General features: G+C 35.7%; 1 protein-coding gene across 3 annotated transcripts in view; it reads right to left on the reverse strand.

Moving 5' to 3' along the window:
- Positions 1-219: 219 nt before the first annotated feature.
- The window catches only part of FAM204A (family with sequence similarity 204 member A), a 37,830-nt gene continuing 17,196 nt past the window's right edge, over positions 220-20,853 (reverse strand). For all 3 annotated transcript variants that reach the window (XM_003922158.4, XM_003922157.4, XM_074382956.1), the window contains 3 exons: positions 20,637-20,726; positions 5,490-5,596; positions 220-5,189 (listed from right to left, as the gene is read on the reverse strand). In XM_003922158.4, coding sequence (XP_003922207.1) covers positions 5,138-5,189; positions 5,490-5,596; positions 20,637-20,726 — 249 coding nt within the window. In that variant the 3' untranslated portion in view covers positions 220-5,137. The remainder of the gene's footprint in view (positions 5,190-5,489; positions 5,597-20,636; positions 20,727-20,853) is intronic.

Consider the following 20,853-nt stretch of genomic DNA (forward strand, 5'->3'; position numbering starts at 1 on the left):
CACCTGAAAATCAAGTTGTTTAAAACGTGATTTACATATATTTCCTATTAGATTGAGCTTATTCATCTTTGCATCTGCAAGAGTTAGTTTATCTGACATATAGTAGGCATTCAGCAAATGTTCCTCAGGCATTATGTAAAGAGAAATTCAAAGAAACGCAAAGCTTCATTGTTTCGCCATTCCTTGTGACGTTCATAATTACTTCTAGTATCACCCATCTTACAAATGAAAACACTTTTTATTGTGGGCAGTCATAATTGTATGCTATCCATCAAACAATAAAACCTTTATAGCTGAGACACATTCAGCCTGAAGATGAAGTGATATATTAACTTCTTGATCAAATGCCAGAACTTACAGATGAATATGAAACAGACATCAATAATTACAGCTTGTACTGTAGCTGTTGGTTTCTAAAGCTTTAAGTTCAATGAACAAGTAAACACTGGACAGACACACCCTTCAGAAATTAGAGGTGGAAAAAGATGACCTCATTCCATTCCCGTCACATAGCAGGCCCCCTGGAGCTGTTCAGCAAGAGGCAGCCCAGGGCCCAGGAGGAGGTGTGGGCTGGAGCTGCCAGGACGGTGCCAGTGGGTAAGCAGGGGTGAAACCTGGCAGGGGAGCACTTAGGAGCCGAGGCGTCTCTTGGGCACTACCCTTCCTTCCCCTTTCATTCCCTTGTATTCTGTTTCCTTGAGAAACCTGGTCTAGATATAAAAGCATGTACTTAAATTCAATTTCTTAAAAATGTCATCTCGCTTGGAAAACAAACTTTACTTGAATCTAAAAATGTTACTACTACTAATAAAAAGATAATTATTCCTCAGCTAATTCTTAATTTTACATGCACATTTAAAAACATAGCACACTGCATGGCATTTAATAACCTATCCCCCAGAAGCCTATAGCTGTGTTCCAGGGATTAAGACCAAGAAAGCTAATGTGGCAGAAAGCTAATCTGAAGCATCGCTGTATTTGAAGAAATTCTGGCAAAGTGAACAGACACCTCCAGAATACTCACAATGGAGGAAGTGGAGATACTGAAGAGACAACACACTTCACTTTAGCACAAAATGGTTCGATGCCTTTCCAAGTTTCCTCATGGCAATCTCCATCGGCCACATGCTGCCGTGTCCTTTACTGAAGGCAAGAATCACTTCCCAGCAAGTCTGTACTGATTACAGCAGTAACACTAGGAAATGTGTGTAGGTTTTTTTTTCTTTTAAGGCAAGCAGTGTGGAGGGACGATAAAATAATAAAGAATGCCGTTCCACATGTTACCAAATCTACAGAGTGCCCCAACCTCAAAAATGAAAAATGGATCTTATTGTCTCAGTATCCTCCTACAAAGGCCAAGAGCAAATATATATTGGTAAACTTATTCTAACACATATTCTACTTTCTAGCATAAAGTCACCCACTAATTTAAATTTGAAAACCCAGATCTCTGATTACCTCATAATAAAAATCACTTGAGACGTACTGCAGTGGGTTTGCACAGCCTTTCACTTTTCAGAGTATTTTCAGATCCGTCACCATGCTAGAAGTCATTGATGTCACAAATACCAATCTACATTTGGTTCTGGAAAAAGATTTTCATGTACATATTTTGTCCAAATATTACTATTTGTTTCATGAAAGTCAGAGCTAAGACTTTAGTAGAGTGTAAATTTTAAGCCAATGAATAAACAGTTGGCAGGAAAAATATTAAATTGACATGCAAAGCATTTGTTGCTCTGCCAGATACTAAAAATAAAAGCAACTTCTGCCAAAATGGAAAACTTGGATTCAATTGGTTCTGGATTAGACTAGGTTTCACTAACTTCAAAATGAGATCTGACATAACATCGCCTTGCCTCCTCACTTTGTCATCTCTTAAAAAACGATGTACAACTCTCACTTTGTTTAAACAACAACCTCATACAATATGTTTTATATTTACCAAGACTACATTGCTTAAAAAGTAATGTCTTACCAAAAATTTGGACATTTTATAAATTGTATCTTCATTTTCTGAGAATTCAAATTTGTCTTAAGTTATTAATAAGCTAATAGTTAAAAGATAATACTTTAGACAAAAGGTAAAAGATAATACTTTAGACAAAAGATATAAAGAAAATCAGAAGATTTTGATGTGAGTTCTACGTTGTGACTTATTCAGATAACATTTTATTCCTATCATTAGCCTGCTGCTCCCTTATCTGTCAGCCTAAAAAAATAAGTGTGTTTAAAATATGGAGTTTGAGATTTATGATCAGTTGCAGAAACCTGTTTACGTACTGATTTACAGTCTTGGCTGAGGTATTTAATTCTGTCATCGGAACTAATTATGGCAAACCTAAGATTACATATTCAAACTCTCCTTTTGGTGAAAGACAGAGAATGCTCTGCTGAAAATCAGAAACATCCTGAGGGCACCCAAACAAGAATGCACTGCCAACTTCACTTCTCAGAACTGGTACTGTAAGCTCAAAATTACCATTCTTTAGTAAGTTGTTTTAGCCTAAAGTACTTAAACAGTAAATCATAGTTACATTAATGCCATACCAATGGCCTGAAACATGTTAATTTCAGTTAACAATAACTGACGTTTACATTTCTGATCTAACTCAGGCATTCTGGTGGTAGAAAACGCACATGCTGAAGCTTTAGGAACCAAAGTTATTACTGATGAATCCAAAAAGAATCCTTATTTTTCTGTGACTAGAATGGAGTGGACAAGTAACTACATCCTTTGAGCAGCACGTGTACTCTAGGAATAATGTTCCTATGAGTAAAATGCCTAATTCCTATTAGAAAGGATCAAATAAAACCGCTCTCAAATGACATGTCAGCAGGGCCAACCCATGATAATCTGTCCTCACACAGCCTTCCCTCCAACCCTTTCTCCTGCTATATCATGTTTTAGAGCTTTCCACAACCCATGCCTCGAAAAGAGCAATGATTTGGGAGATGTGGCTTCCCTTATTAAATGAGCCACCGCTACACTTAATTTTGCAGCAATACCTGCCTTCCGCTGAGTTAAAATGTTCCCATCTACATGAGAACCCCGAGGGGGCGCTGAGGGGCCAACTGTGGGCACTGGAGCAAGCTGAAGAAGGGCTTTCCTGGCTGGAGAGTCAGACCCTACAGAAGGCCACTCTGGCAAGGCCTCAGTATGGGAAGTGCAATATGCCTGCAGGGGTCACTAAATGCTCTACGGCATAGAGAGGAAAAAGAGACAAAGTCAAAGAGAAATGCCTGTATTGGGACCCCATGTGTGAGAATATCTATACCACTCACCTGCTCAAAAATAATATTTTTAGGATTTCAGACAAAACCACTTCCCCCATAATAGATTTTTAGAGGAAAGGTTTCTACACTGAAAGTCTATATTGACCCATTAGCAGTTTGAAATGAATATTGTAGGTGAGTTTTATATGATCGTATCTGTAAAATGGAACAAGGGGTATTAAATAATAAAATAAGATTTTCCAACATTTGGTCTGGATATCGAATTAATATGACACATAATCTTCTAAAATGTTGCTTTCTCTATGCTGGCTTTTCTCAACTAAATGAAAGTAAGATATGATTTCTTGATGCTTAAATATGAGCTAGGCATTCTTTTATTCCAGAACATAGGAAAACAAACTTACAAATGTGCCACCATAAATTAAAAAAAAAAGTGTTACTATTTTAAATCTAAAAATAACAGTTATATCATTATAATTATGATTCATTTTATATGTTTCTGAATTTATATTATCAACCGAGAGAAAGTTTATAGCAGACAGCCAGGAAACCTCTGACAAAGACCAAAGAAAAAAACCATGTTGAGTGGTTCTTTACCTCTGCTGGGCACTGAGCAGGGAGGTGCCAACACACTCAATCCTGGTCTTGCTCACCCACTTGTTTTATGATTTCCCTGAGCCCCTTTCCTGTTAGAAGCAGGAAATGCACATCTAATGAAAACAACTTCCCATGTTACCAATCCTTTCTTTCTGCTCATTAATTAATTCAGTCTTTCAAGGAGGAATGGGGAATGGGAGGAAAACCAAAACAAACCAGTTCTTAGAACGTTCAAAGTTATATTATCTGGAGTTATAATTGTCTGTTTAATACACTTACACCATTATCTCTTCTAAGAACCTTTCATAATTTAAAGAATGACATGGCTAAGAAAGATACTTAGGAAGACATTTTTAGGTGTTGTTGAAATTAAATCATCTTCCAAATACTACATTTGGCCCTTTCTTTATTGTAAGTTTATCTGAAAGTACACCAAAACTAATAAATTGCTTTTACTATACAATTCTGAAATATCAAGTCTGCCTCCAGTAAAAAATCAGTAACTACTTTTATAACATTAAGGTCAAGTCATTTATAAAGACAGTATTAACTGAGACTTTTTGGCATTTAGACTAATCCATTATAAACAATTGTCAATCTTAAAAACACAGTTCCAGCAAACATGTAGTTACACTGGGTACAGATAAGAATAAACAAGGCCGGCATGGTCGCTCATGCCTGTAATCCCAACACTTTGGGAGGCCGAGGGAGGTGGATCATATGAGGTCAGCCAGGAGACGAAGACCAGCCTAATCAACATGGCAAAACCCCATCTCTACTAAAAATACAACAGAAATTAGTCGGGTGTGGTGGCGTTCACTTGTAATCCCAGCTACTCAGGAGGCTGAGGCATGAGAATCACTTGAACCCGCAGGCAGTGGTTGCAGTGAGCCAAGATCAGGCTACTGCACTCAAGCCTAGGTGACAGAGCGAGTGAGACTCTGTCTCAAAATAAGAAGAAAGTAAAAGAAGCTCACTGGCTATACTAAACCAAATGAATGAAAAGCAGCAAAACTGATTTTATACTGTGGGTCCATACAAATAAATAAACAAAATCCCATCCTTTCCTTTCTATATTTTCTCTTACATTTCTTATATAAATAACAGAATGCTTCATTTTATTCACTGCAATAGGACAAAGTCCTTAGAGAAAGATTGAAAAGAGCTGATAATCAAAATCCCAAATTTTATGCTTATTTGTGTTCTAGTTCTATCAAATTGTCTGACATATTTAACATAGGAAGGAAAACGTTCTCAGTAAATTCAGCATTTGAGTACAAATGTCTTGAAGCACTCTGGCAGGTTACATATATCCCATGTTGCTTTTGGTTTCCCATCTCTTCTTTGCTTCAAACCTAAAATGAAGAACATAAAAATTTCAATTTATTTCTTAAGAAAAGAAAGACTTTGCTGAACATGTTTACTTAAGAGACCAAAGCAAAACAAAAATTTTTCACATACTCCAATGATTACAAAATAAACATTAAACAGGATGAAGAAATGCCTCCATATTTATAATCTGATATTCAACAAAGACAAAAAAAGTAAAATGAGTAACAGTTATACACAAACTAGATCACAAAATATATTAGCAGAATTTCTACAATTTCTATGAAGTCAGAAGAACTACTACTAAAAATGTTAAGTGAACTCACCCCCATGCGAGTTTCTTCTTTTTTCGGGCAGCCTGTGAATTTTCAACCTCCTTTTTGGCTTTTACAAAGTTGTGGCAGGCAACTGCTTTGGCAATTTTGACACCAAGCTAAGAATTCCAAAGGAGAAAAAAAGAAAAAAAAAAATGAAAATAAATATTCAAGCTAATACAATATATTTATACAAATAATTGAGAACTTGTGGATAAGAAAGCCATGTCTAGAAATCAGAGATTCTACATTCATCCCCCTCAAACAAAGTATAATGAATACACAGATATGACCCATATCTCCCTTGACTACCAACAGACCCTTTACCCTAGTTATACCAGTCTCCTGGATGGAAATCCTTCTCAAACTGAGGCCCCTCGAGGGTCCACAAAGGTAGTAATGAGGATCTTCAAGCTATTTCAGCATTGCAGCAGGCCGAACAGGAATTTACCCCTGATAAGGTTGCAGACACTGACAGAGACATCAAGTTTCTTTGCTCTGGGCTAGAATTACAGCAACTCAGCATGGTCACACCAGTTATCTCATCCTGATCAGAAGTGCTGATTGGCAGTCACAGATGTGATTAATAAAACATGGGAAAGCTAATTACTATTTCATAAATGCATTGGTATGATGGGCAATAGCTTTCAATTCACTGACAGAAGAAAGAATATCAGGGATGCTAAGGTGAAAAGGCTGGGCACCAGGACCACAGTGCTTAAGTGTCCACTGTGCAGGGCCCTCTATGTGTGCCCCCTTACACATATCTGCCAGTCCTGTAAGGTCCATTCACAGTGAAATCCCCTTATCCCAGAAGTCTTCTTCAACTCAACCTAAAACAGGCCTTGTTTCTGTATTTCTCCAGCCATTCAGCGTACAGTTATACACTCTGCTCTACAAAGCTCTCTGGCTGCAGAACTGTTCCTTAGCAAGTATCTCTAGAATAAGCATGATGATATCTTCTACTTTTAGCGTGCTCTTATTTTTAAAATGTCCACCAATGCAAATGGCTCAAGAGTGTCCATTAAGAACCCAGGTTAAACAACAAAAACTAAGTACCTCTTTCGGTGTTTCTTGCCTTTTCTATCCCTTGTACTCAATCTGATGCATATTAGTGGACATGTGAAAAGGAAGAAATGACCTAGAAGCCACTCTCAAGTCAACAGATTAAAGCCTAAGTCCTAGGGACCTGCTTGCCAATAGTAAGGCATGGCAGGAGGTTAACAGCACATGTGTAAGGAAAGAAGCAAACTTAGAAGAGCAAAGTGTGGCATGCTTGACATGTCCTTCAGCTTAATCTTGGAGAACAGTTTCCTTTAGGATGAAATCAACAAGTAGTAATCAAGTTCTATCTGGAGTTTATAAATGAGAGCAAAAATAGATTGGATTTTTCAGTAAAGAATATATATAAAGAACATAAACAAATGGACGAAAGTTAATAATTGAACTACAGTGCCAAACTGGTCAACATCAACAGGAAAGGTGATGAAGAAAGGATGATTCATTGTAAAGCAGATCAGCCTCAGTGTCTTCTCAAAACTCAAACCCATATTTAGCAGCACTACTGTCATGCTCCTCTTTTTAAAAGGGTACCATGCATTCAACAAATTTTATGAAGGCATACATGCATAATTTTCCAGGCACTGTTCTAGGTGCTGGAGATACAGCATTGAACAAAAAAGGTTGTTTTCAAATCGTGGGGCTTGGGAAAAGGAGTTGGCAGTTTACATCTGACCGTTCAATGCTGGCTTTGTTCTTTTGGCTCTTTTTTCATTTGCAGTTCTTTATTGTAGAAAAGTTCACATAAGTCAACCAAATAAAAAAGGTTAAGAATCAAAGGGCTGTATCATCATCATCCCAGGAGAAAATGAAATTCTGGAAGGAGGCTGTGACATAATTTATCATTAAGATGAAATTTCTATCCACTGAAAAACTATCCACGTATCATACATGTAAAAAAAAAAATCAAGCTAATACCTGTCAACTAGTAAGGCTAGTCAATCTTCCAGTATCCAACAAATCTGCAAATCTCACTAACTAACTTTTATTTCTTGTTTCACCTTAAGTCCCTGTGGATGGGCAGGGCTTTCCTCTAACTTATGATGCCAGTATCTCAACATGTGACTTTCAGAATTATTATGGTGGAGAAGAAGCTGGAGGGTCTCACAATGGCTCTTTGATGCTTTAGTTCAGTAGTGACACAAATCATTTCTGCTCACAGCCCACTGGTCAGAACTACTCACATGGTTCCAACTAAATACAAGGGGGCTGGGAAATGTGGAGGTACAGCAGGCTACGAAGGGAGCAGTAAATATACCTATCATCTGCTGTAAGTCGTAGCTGGCTACTTGTGTTTAAGATACATATAGGTCTCCCCACATTCAAGTGCACAATTTAGTCTCTTTCCTGTTCCCCATTGCCAAAAGGTAAAACAGAAAAATCCACATTTCTCCATTAACTCCATTCCTATGTGTTTTATCAAATGCAAATTCAGTTTTGCCAAAACCACCCACCAAAATTGGCCCACTCAGCTAGGTTACCTTAATTTAAACTGAGACTATAAGAAACAAAAATGATCTGAACCTTATTTACCATGTACTAGTAACAATGTGAGAAAATTACTTTCTAAAACTGTTGTCAATTAAGACATAGCTTACCCTTTTCTTTTTCTCATTGGAATTCCCCAACATGGCTGTCCTAAACAAGCCAAAGAGCAGCTCCCTATGACTGGGCATGCAGTCATTTGACTTCAATAGACTCTTCACCTTGACATGGTCATGTACTCTTAAGAATGTAAAAGCTTTTAGTGCTCTAGCAATGCTAAGGCCAAATCCAGCACAACCAGCATCACAATAAAGATTTAGAGTACATGTTCTTTAAGACAGTATATGCTTGTTAAAAAGAATTCATTAGAACATATTAAACAGCTATTTACATGAGAGGGCTCCATCATTTTGTGAACTTAAGAACTCTAATAAATGACTAGGTACATAGGCCAACACTTTCAAACAGACCTGATCCTATAAAAGGTGTATTTTCTAACTGTATTTTACCTTGGCTTAGGTTAAATAAAATGTTCTTCAGCTGATAAAACACTAAACAAACCTGGTCTGTGTATTTTCTACAGAAAGAAATCTTTTAGCTTGTAATGATGATGAAAACTCATAGTCTTTTTGTGTCCTTTGTATAATTAAAATGAATGTGTCTCACTTATTTCTGTGGAGAAAGAAAAAATACTTGCAAATATAAAAGGATAATAAGACCTTCTATGAAAGAGGCAGTTGAGAGGAAATGCAGTTTCCCAGTCAAGATGACTAACCTTGACTGGTTCCAGAATAAAAAAGAATATCGTGCTGAGTTACAGTATTACAAACAAATAAAAAGGCCAACAAGAATCTCCCTTTCCCTTCTATAAAAAGAAAAATGCATCTTCATGCCCAACGTAAACATCACAGAAGCTTGGTCAATGTTTTTATATTTAAAAAATTGTTTTGGGTCATCAGATAACTATAGCAACACAATGTGGAAATAAATTTTTTTAAATGAATAAAAATATATACAAAATTTCTTGTATGTGTAGCCAAAGTATCAGCATTTTCCATATAGAACATCCAATATTTTGCTGCATTTTAATTAAGGTGTCTAAACATTATCACAAAGAACTGCAAATTGGTCAGAGCATGCAGTAAGGAAAATTAAGCTCTAAAGGCTTTTTATCACCATATTTCAGGAACCAAGGGTGTAAAATGTTCTAATTTGGGATATATTAAAAGCCATAAAAGGTCTTTCAAAAAGATTAATGGTACTTTGCTTGGATTTAAGATAAGGGCTTTAGCTGGTTGGAAAAGCAGGGCCCTGGCTGGACCCTTGAGGCATTCATCTTTACAGCCACTTGGAAGATTTGTAAAAGCGTCTGCATAACCTCAAGCAAATGCACGGCGACATTTTTTTAACTCCTTTCAATTTTACAGGTTTAGCGTGTGTAAATCATATTGGGTTGTAAAATAGATATAATGGCACATCCTTGTAACAGTACAGATTTTTAAAAGACAAGAACTTCAAAATAAAGTTAGTTTTTCTTGCAGAAGCTTGTCATTATAAAGTTTGCTGATAATCATTTGAAGCATCTGATTCAAACAGCTTACTCTAGCATAACTGTAAATTTCTTATCCATTTCAGAACATATTTTACTCTCTCAAAATTACTAGCTTGTTACAGATTTATAAAGTTTTCCTCCCTTTTGGACACTTTCAAGGCACTTATTTAAAAATACCAATTATCATACTTTAACTTTTTATGGAATAATAGGTCTCTATGAAAAATATTTATGCCATTCTCTTTTGTTCTTTAATTAAATGAAAACAGATGTTTTCTGAAGTAAAGCGGAACCATTACTGGAGTACTTAAAGTGTTAAGGTCTTTAATTTTTATATCAGTTTGGTCGACAATTCTTGATTGTCTTTACTCAAGCTCAACATTAATGTCAAGCAAGTTACCTAGGAGACGAAAGAGATCAAAGAGACAAAAACCCCTCCAATGTCTGATTAATCAAGCCTGCAAACAGCTTATTTCTTTTAGCCTGCATGCAAGTATGAAAATGAGATTCTGGGAGCCGAACATTGTGCAGATTTGTTCATTCTTATCAGAACAAAGCCAGCGGCAGCTTATTTCATGGATCATTGGCACTGTCATCAGTGCTACACAGAACGGGTGACAGCTCCTCATTTTGAGGCTTGAACAAAATTAGCAAAAAGTCGGCACAAATTAGCCTCTCATCTTTTTAGTAATATGACATTATTCATTTACTTTTTATCCAATTTTTAATTTTTTCCTTGTCAGCTATCCCTTTCTAGTGTCTCTTGCAAGGCATCATAAAATGCCTCCCAAAAAACAAGCAAGGAAATAGCCAAAGTTGAAATAACATACAAAGTTCAAGAAGCAAATAAGAAAAAGCACTTCCAATGACTGATAATACTGTGTTTTTAAAAAATAACTTTTGAAACTCTGTACTAAAATAGATTTTAAAGAAACAGCTCAGAATGCCATGCAGTTTAAGAAACTGGTGGTATATTTCAACAAAGAATATAATGTGACTAATGTGTTTCACTCAAACCACAATTTAATATGGTATATACTATAGTAAATTCAAGATACCTACATCTGAACTGGTACCTTCCCTCTAAGGTCACACCTGAGATGCCAAAGCTCTGGTGACAGCAGATAAGCTAGGCCACATCCAGTCACTGAACTCCTACTTGAAATCAAATCATTTTCTCTGTTCTAAGAAATAACCTAATTTCACTGTCATCTTAAAATGTGCATGCACAGTTTGTATATGTTTGCACATTTGTGTACCACATATAGCTATACACGTGTACAACTGTATACACACCCATCATTTATTTTTATACCTAGAACTTCCTATCACTTTATTTCAAAGCATAACTCAATAAATTGTTTTTAAAACACAAATGTATATCTTTTATCATATATGTATGTATGCACATATATCATTCATATACCTGTGTATATGTGCATATATGATTCATATACTCAACTTTGATTTCACAGTGAAATTATTTACATAACACCTGTTTTAATGACGACTATTAAGGCTTCAAATTATATGTAGATTACATTATTCCAAAGGAGGAAGAAAAAGATGTTCTACTGCTGAAATTACTCCTGGATACAGACATGTATATTCAAGCAACTTATGCCATTCATAAAGGAAAAAAGCATTAAAAAAATTAACCATAAGCTGTTAGATGCTTTACACAGCCCCCATAAGAAAGACAGTTTTTTTTTTTAAGAACTGTAGTACTGTTTTCAGCAATTTCTTTATCTCTGTTCTTCTAAGTAAGAAAGCCTATTAACAAGCTTTGAACTTAAAATCACATTTACAATAATGTGCCATCAACAGTTTTATAAGCTAATTAGAAAAAGATTAATTAATGACTGGCTGCTAATAAAATGGCAATCATGAAGAAAGAAACCAAGGGTGCTAAGCTTCAACTACCACCAATTAAGAGCTAATTACAAACAAATTATATATGTGTTTTGCTGTGGGCTTTAATTTACTAAAATGGTTTTAATTAAAAGAGAAAACATGCTGATTAATTGAACTGCAGAAAAAATCTACAGTATAAACTGTGCTTTGTCTGTCTCTTTAATTAGACTTGTAACATCTGAAATCTTTTTTAAGGTTAGTTAAAAGCACAGATAAACATAATTAAAAGAGAGCATAAGGAACAGCATTCGAAGTGATCACCCAATCACACCCCGAAGGTTAAAAGAAAACATCCTCAATGTAATGAGATCTGAATAAGCACACCTAAAAATCTGAGAGAAAAAAAACAATCACTGAACACCAGTCTTATTTTTCTCATGTTAAAATGCTGCAATGTCACGGCTGTGCACAGTTTTGTATGGGAACAAACATATCCTTAAACTAGGTGCGAAGAAATTCATCCAGGCCCTCCCTTACTTGGGAAGACACAGCTTATTTTCCATACATTGTGCTAATTGTTGATCCACATGTAATAACTGAATTACTTGTAAGAACTAAGGAGAACAAGGCTTCAAATAATTAAAATAGCCCTTTAAAAGTCCCCACCAGATAATGTGCATAATACAAAATGATACATGGAGGAACTTTTACATTAAAAAGCACTGAAAGATGACCAAAGTTAATGAAACAGAGTCAGTTCAAGATGATCCTCAACAGACACACATACCTTTTCCAAAAGCAGAGTTCCCACCTTCCCTAGGTGGTGAATTAGCTGCTGACCAACACAAGCCTTTTTGGTGAGAGGCTTTTTCCCTCCCCAGTCTCCTATATTCTTTCTCATTGCGAATTAGTGAAATATACCAAAAAGAAAATGATCTCTTCAACTCTACCACTTTACTGGAAAGAGTAATAAACAACAAACAAGCAAACAAAAGAAAAAGTAAGGGGCAGAAGGCACAGTAGTAAAATCTAAAAGAGAGACATAAAATATATTTTGCCAGAGTGCAGACATTAGATGACTCTATGAAACGATCATTTAAACAAAAAACAACCATTTGCTTTTACAGCAAAACCTAGATTATGTTCATCACACACATCCCTAATAGCAATGAAATAACCTCCTTTACATAAAAATGGAGATACTAAATTTAAACCCTTAAAATACATATAAATAATACTTAATGCATTTTTTACTATGTTTACTCAGACTTCAGTGGCGAGAAATCACAATTAAGACAATAGAAAAGACCTGCAACCTTTCAGCAGGGTCACAGGTTCCAGTGATACATTTTTTATAACAACTAATTGGAATATACTGTTCAGTTTTCTATCTGAGCAAACGGTTTTACCTTAGAAAGATAGTTGTCAAGACATTTCTACACCAAGAAAAGTATTCACAAAAATAGAAAACAATTTTGTTTTCTGGATTGCAGAATAGAGGTCTGCTTCACTATGTAATATTGCCTTTCAATTCAGTTATTTTTTTGATGCAAACATAATGGCACTGACTAGAAGTAAATTTAAACTTCAGTTTGAGAGCATCTCTAACACAAAATTTAAACAAATGTTTTGAACTTCAGCTATGATAACACTCCAGGTACTCTGATCAAAACTGCTTTATTTGGGAAAGGTTTTTTTTGGGGGGCGGGAGGGGACTTCAAGCTCCTTTTCCATCAAGACAATAGCACTTACATCTACATAAAACTAAGAACTGAAATGAAAAGGAAGAATTGTAGTGGAACCCTCTTAAGGAAACCAAAAGCTAACAATAAACTGACTGGAAAAGTCCTGAATACTTGAGCAAGTGCTACAGCATCCACAGCACTTTTGAGAAAGGACTACTTCTCAGATGTTAACATAAAATGAAAAATCTGTTTCCTCAAATGTACATATAGCGTCCTCTTCAAGGAGATGCCTTCAGATGTTCTAGGCAACTGCTCTACAGAGCTTAGACTATACATTAACAGCGTACCCAAATGTAGAAAGCATTTAATTCACTTAGTTATAAAATACAATTCAATTCAAACTTTTTTTAAATAGCCATTCCTGCTTCTTGAAGTACTGACAAACTATTACTACTTCAACATTATTAACTTTACCTGTATTTTGAAATCCAAAAATGTGAGCAGTCTACTTCATTTATAATAAAAATTAAATTTCTGGCACAATTCATTCTGCCAATACAACACTTATGTCTCTGTAAGAGGGTGCCATTAAAATGAGATATACATATATATCTCTCTATATCTATATCTATATCTATATCTATATCTATATCTATCTATATATATATATCATTTCTACCTGTGATACACCTTGGCTATATTCTTAACAATACTAAGCTCAACAGCACTAAAGGCTGAAGTCATTGCCTTAGTACCTTTTTTGTAAGTTCAAAAACTGAGCTTTAAAATATGAAAAATTTTATCGTATCACTAAATCAAAGGGTTTTGGATTCAGCACAGATGGCAGTGCATTATAACCAAAGGATCTCAGATATAAATATTAAATATTAAATGCCTTGCATATCATCAAAAAGTAGTATGATTATTCTTTGTAGCTTGTGCAAAACTGTTATCATATTACAACATGAAGTTCTGGTATTTTCAAGGAGTCAGGTTTACTCGCTGCTGACGAAGACAATCCTGTTTCAGCCACTTACAGAAAAAGCTTAATCTTTAAGGGCATAAGAAAGCTCAAATGAAATTCATAGGGAACCTTCTTTTCCCCATTCATTTCTGTCATCACACTATACAGGTATAACTGAAATCAACCTGAGAAATAGGTATGATGCTTTGGATGGCAGAATTTCACTGTTCTGCTCCCAAACCAAGTTAGTTTTTATCTATAGCAAACTAACATAAAGATGCCTAGAAAGAAATCCCCTTTACAAAATATGAGGTTCAACCTAAATAATCAGTAGTAAGCAGTTACTACTTCAACATTATTAACTTTACCTGTATTTTAAAATCCAAATATTTAAGCACTCTATTTCATTTATAACTTTTATTAAAATAAAATTTAGTGAATTTGATTAGTAAAACTTTTGGTTAAATCTGCTTCCTTGGTTAAATCTAGGATTTAGCACTTAATATTAAAATATTTGTTTCTACTGTTTTCTATAAATTGGTATGATTTAATTTTAATAAACAATGTATAAAAAAAGCAAGTACAAAAGTGTGGCATTATCAAGGATCACTATCAATGAATGGAATGTACATCCAACCAAATCTGAGTTTAACAAGCCACAAATACGCTCACATACTTGAATATGTATTTTATTCACACACACACACACACACACACACTTTTCAAATTAGAACAATTTCATCAGTATGACACAAACCCAAGTATATGTTTCTACTTCATCTCTCCTCCAAGACTATTAACAAAGTATTTAACCAACAGGAGGGTCAGTCTCCAAACAACCACATTACATGGCAAAACCAAAGATGACGGCAAAATCTAGGCTTCAAACATGTGAACGTGACTGAGTCATTCCCCCTAAACCAGAATCTATACATCTTAATGTCATCATTAATTTAAGGGAACATGATTCTGGAAAATTACGTTCTTGCTGTATCACAACGGGAACACACTAATAGTCTTATTTTGGCACACTTTTTTTTTTTTTTTTTTTTTATATAGAACTGTTTTCAAGGCCTATTCTCAGACATGGTTCTACTTTTGGCTGCATTTTTCTCAATACTGATGCTGCCCCATTGGTTTCATAGGCTTATAAATAAATGTTAAACATCAAAAATTAGTTTCACTTATTATGGTTGAAAAAGGCTTTAAGAACTCTGGGACCTGTGCCTCTGAGCAAAGGCTTTATCAGCAGGTCCCAGTCACTGCCGCCTGAAAAAAGAAAACGGTACTGATGAAAAACCAGTATACCTGATTTCCAAATGGACACCTACCATGCACGTATACATTTAATTCATAAAGGGATTCTGCCCCCAAACTCACACTTAGTTCTCAAAATCCCATCTCTCATATCCATGGTGATTGGTACCAAGGAGATAAATATGTAAAATTAAATCTTAAACTAAACTATTTATTTAAAAATTCCATCTTGATTATTCTTCACGGGTGCTTAATGAAAGTAACATCAGTATCTTTCCAATGCCTGCGTCTGAACAGCAAACATTTTCCAGATGTTTTTCCACTTATACAGGGCAAAGAACAGGGCCCAAATTATTTTTCTTTTAATCAGAATGCTATAATCCCACATCAAATAAATTTATTTTACCAGAACAAAGCATTGTATTTGTATGAACATAAAAAGAACACTGAGAAAAACATTTACTATCCTCACAAGTGCTGAAAATCTCATGAATTTCTGAACCAATCTCATTTGTCATAAAGTGTGACAGGAAATAGCCCTTAAGAAATGGAAAACATCTAGTCAGTATCATATAATTCCCATTTCTGAAATTGCAGTATGACAAAGCAAAAGAAAGAAACCAGAATCTTAATATCCTCAAAGGAAATTCAGATTTCTGAAACCTCTAAGGCACTAGTTCTATATGTTTCGACAAACAGCTTCAAACTGCACATAGAAAGGAAAGCTTGTAGTGAATACAAGCAAAGTAGACAAGGACAGAGTTCATATGCAACCACTGGTGGGCAGAATGTCACATGGTGACCCCATACCAGCCTAGTGCATCATTTAGAAAAACTTTATCCAAGTCAGATTGACTGAGAGATTTAACAAAGACACATAAAAGAATCTATAATCCAATAGCTCATGTAAGCCAAGTTTTAGATTAGTTTGCCAGGTGAAGATTAAAAGTACAATGAGATCATATTTTAAAGATCAAAAGTCATTTGGCAGTCACCATAATAAAAATTGTCACAGGCAAAACAATCAGCAGTGGATGCTAAAACAAGTGGGAGAAAACATTATGAGAAAGAGAACATTTACACAGTCTCAGATTATCTCCTGACTCCCCAAAAGGCACTTATTTATTCCAAAGGAAGAAACAATCATGTCACAGTGGAGAAATCTGGAGACACTACCTGAAGTAGTTAATCAGAGTAACACCATCAGTAAAGGGACAAATAGACAGCATGAGTCTCTGGATAGCTTACACTGAGAAACATACAACATTACTCCTGTGATTTTCCCGTCAAAAATGTATAACCTAAAATTAATCATTAGGAAACAGCAGACAAATCAAAATTTTAAGGGACATGCTACAAGGCAACTGGCCTCTTCCGAAATATTAAGGTCCTGAGAAACAAAGACGGAAGAACCATCTCAAATTAAAGAAAACTAAAGAAACATGATGAGAAAATGCAAAGTCATTGACCAGGAAAAAGAAGTTTCTTTTGCTATAAAGGGAATTAGTGAGACAACTGGCAAATTTAAATAAAGTATGTCAAATTAGAAAACTTGAAGGCAAATGTTATAAAATATTAACATTTCCAGTATCTGAGCAGAAAACAAATAGGAACTCTTTTAACAATTTCCCAACTTCTTGAAAAGTCTGAAATAATTTCAAATACAAAGGGTATTGTTTTTTTTTAAGTAAAATGTGTTCAACTCAAAACTTCAGTTAGTAAAAACTTTTACTAACTCTACTAAAAGTAACGTAGAACCTGTAGTAAAATAAATGCTTCTCTGTGAATTCCTCTTGTTTCAGATGGGGGTACTAATAAGCAGAAAAAGACAAAAAGATGGACAGTTGTGCATGGATCACATGGAGTTCACATTTTAACTCTGAAGACTAGGCTTTGCCTTCCTTTTTATTCCTTTACCAAGGCAAAATCTGAGGAAACTGACTGACCTGGGGGATTCTGCTGGTCAGTCACTTGCTACTTGGAAGAGATCATATAATACACAACTCTGGGATCTTCCAAAAGGAAGACTGGACAAGCAACGGCAATAGGACACCAGCTTGTTGAGACCTATGATCCTGAAGAGACCAGTGAAGAGACAAAAATCCATACCATTTCTAAGAATAGGACAGCCATACTCTACAACCCTGCTGGTTTTTCTTGTGTGCCTGTCTTAAGCTTTATTCAGAACTATCTCACAGACACCGGAGTAGCCAGCATCTGACAGCAACTGGTAACACATTTCCAGAATTGTTAAAGGGATTCTAGAGACACTTGTTCAACATATGGCAGGACATGAACTACTTCGTCACCACCAGTAATGCCTAAGTATCAGTTCTCTAGAAGGTTTTGTTCCTGATCCAAATGAAGCAGATATTCAGACCAGACTGCCACCAGCTTCTGCATCCCAAGGGACTGGTTACTGCTGCCTTATGTGCCTTTCAGTGCCTGAAAGCTCCCTTAAATCTTGAGCCACTCCTCACTATACTCCATCCTTAGAGTCTTGAAAGGTCTAAGCATTGGAGTTTCTTCCAACCCCACAGGCACTGTCTGTCCCTCCCCACCATTCCCTGACGTTTTCATGGTCAACTCTCCAAAATTTGGAGATTAGATATACTACTGGTAGAATTTTGCTATGCTTTCAAGTATAATTACTTGAAAGTATACACTATACTTGAAAATAACTATACTTCCAAGCTGGCCAAGAAATGAAGCCACTATTTCTAAAAGTCTTCCTATGGAAATAAAAATACCAAGTGCCAAAAGAGTCTGCTTACTAACAAACAAAAGACATTATGTTTGTTGAATAGAATTTTAAAGATTTTCAGCACAGAGCTCATCATAGCGAGAAGGACTCCTACTTTATTCATATTGAAGAAGCCACTGTAATAACAATACTGAAACCCTACTGAGATTGTGGCACTATTCAACACACTTTATTAAAATGAGATATCTGAACATTTCTATCCTAAAACAGATTAATAAAATGCTGTGATACACAATGAAAGCTATACTCAATGAATCAAAATATGGCTACCTCAGAGATGAAACAGAGCAAAGGTCAAACTCCAAGCACAAGAACTTACAAGATGGGAAGGGGAGAATTGTATCTTATAAGAAAAAAATAAACATTAAAAATACTGTATTATCTAGCAATTTCACTTCTGGGTGCATACCCAAAAGAAGAGAAAGCAGGCATTCAAACAGATATTTGTACACCAATATTCATAACAGCATTACTCATAATGGTCAAAGGTAGAAGTAATCCAAGTGTCCACTGAAAGATGAATACATAAACAAAATGCAATACAAACCCAGAATGTCACAAGGACATACAAAAGAGTATTATTCAGCCTTCCAAAGGAAAGCAATTCTGACATGCTGCAATGTGGAGTAAATTTGAGGACACTATAAGTGAAATATGCCAAACACAAATGCACAAATGTTAAATAATTCCACTTATAGGAGATACCCTTAGCATTCAAATTCATGGAGACAGAAGAGTAGCTGTCAAAGGCTGGGTGGAGGGGAGAATGGGTACAGAGTTTAATGGGTACAGAGTTTCAGGTCTGCAAGACAAAAAGTTCTGGAGAAGGAGTGTGGTGATGGTCGCACAACGTGAATGTACTTAAATGCAACCGAACTGCCCAGTTAAAAACAATTAAGATGGTAAATTTTATGTTATGTAAATTTTGCAATTAAAAAATACCTTATATAAAATGTCAGCTTATTTTCTGAAAGGCCATATAACTCCCATTTATGTTAGTTCTTGCCTATTTCCATAACTGAAGTCCATGGCTTTATAATTTTCTTTATATTAGTCATTAATATATATTCTCTCTCTCTCTCTCTCTCACACACACACACACACACACACACACACACAAACACTACACAGAAGTATTTAATGTGACAAATGTTTTAAAAGGTTTAAAGAGAAAGATAATTTCTGAATCCCCTTTCTGAATTTGTTTTTTCCCAGGCCAAAATAAAAAATTCGCAACATACCTAAGGCCTGCAGCCAAAAAGAAAAAGACAAAACGAAAAATGCAAAAATCACAACAAACATCCATCCACAGTAGATATTTTAACATGAAGTCTAATATAAAAGAGTACAATAGTATTTCCATAGACTAATTCGCTGAAATCACAAATTTATTTCTGGTCTCAGTTTAGGATAAAAAGTCCACGTGGCCGGGCGCGGTGGCTCAAGCCTGTAATCCCAGCACTTTGGGAGGCCGAGGCGGGTGGATCACAAGGTCGAGAGATCGAGACCAACCTGGTCAACATGGTGAAACCCCGTCTCTACTAAAAATACAAAAAATTAGCTGGGCATGGTGGCGCGTGCCTATAATCCCAGCTACTCAGGAGGCTGAGGCAGGAGAATTGCCTGAACCCAGGAGGCGGAGGTTGCGGTGAGCCGAGATCGTGCCATTGCACTCCAGCCTGGGTAACAAGAGCGAAACTCCGTCTCAAAAAAAAAAAACAAAAAGTCCACGTACAAGTCAGAATAGTGAGTGTGGCCAGTAATTTACCTAGATAACCCATGATGCTCTCTATGTAACTAAACACTATGTAGTAGTTAAAGTCTGAGGTGAAGGAGGGAAATGATCAAGGCACTAAAAACGGCTATGGTAGAGATTTTTTCCTAGAAAGGAAAACAAGGAATTACAAACCACCACCACTAACAAAACACATGCCAATTTAAACTCTTTAATCTAAACTGACATTAATTCTCAACTGGAGGAATTTGCCCACACCCACCTCCAGGAGTGTAAGTCAGAATCTTCTTGTGGCCTTCTGTACTTGGAAAAAGAATATCCAATGTATCTATTAGTTTTATACTATAGAAAACAAAAAGACTCAAAATTCTTTAGGGCTGAGGGGAATGTGCTGAGCGAACAGTAAGAAAGCATTTTACCAAGAGTTAAGAAAATGTTGAGGGGTGTGACCTTAGAATATACAGTTGCCCTCAGAGTTCAAATGAGTTAAAGATGCAAATGGAAAAGCAAGCCAGCCTTTCAATCACACCTGAAACAAACCTCTCTGATCTAGGTAAAATCTAAGGTTCAATATCAATCATGAATTATTTCTAGCAAGAGTTTTAGACCAGAATAATTTTAAAACATTAAAGACAAAATAAAACCTAGCATTTCAAAATAAATGATAGAATGAGAGAGAAAAAAATGGACAAAAAGGAAAATCTTAGATGAAATATTTTAATCCTCATTAATGATTACAAAAAGAATACACATTCATTTTAGACAATTTGAACATACAGAAAATGTGTAACCAATTTGACTCACCTCTCGAGTAGCTAGGTGGTTGCTAAGTTCCTCAGCCTTCTCAATATTCCACTCATCCACAGCCTGGTCTATCCTCTTTTCAAGGCCTGACTAGAAAGAAAAGAAACCTAAAAATTAAGGGCAGGAAGGAAAGGCAAACATTTGCTAGCCAAAACTATACCACAGGATTACACTGAATGTGTTACATATGTAGACCATATAATTCTCACAATAACAC

This window comes from Saimiri boliviensis, chromosome 12 (genome assembly GCF_048565385.1).
Source record: "Saimiri boliviensis isolate mSaiBol1 chromosome 12, mSaiBol1.pri, whole genome shotgun sequence".
NCBI lineage: Eukaryota > Metazoa > Chordata > Mammalia > Primates > Cebidae > Saimiri > Saimiri boliviensis.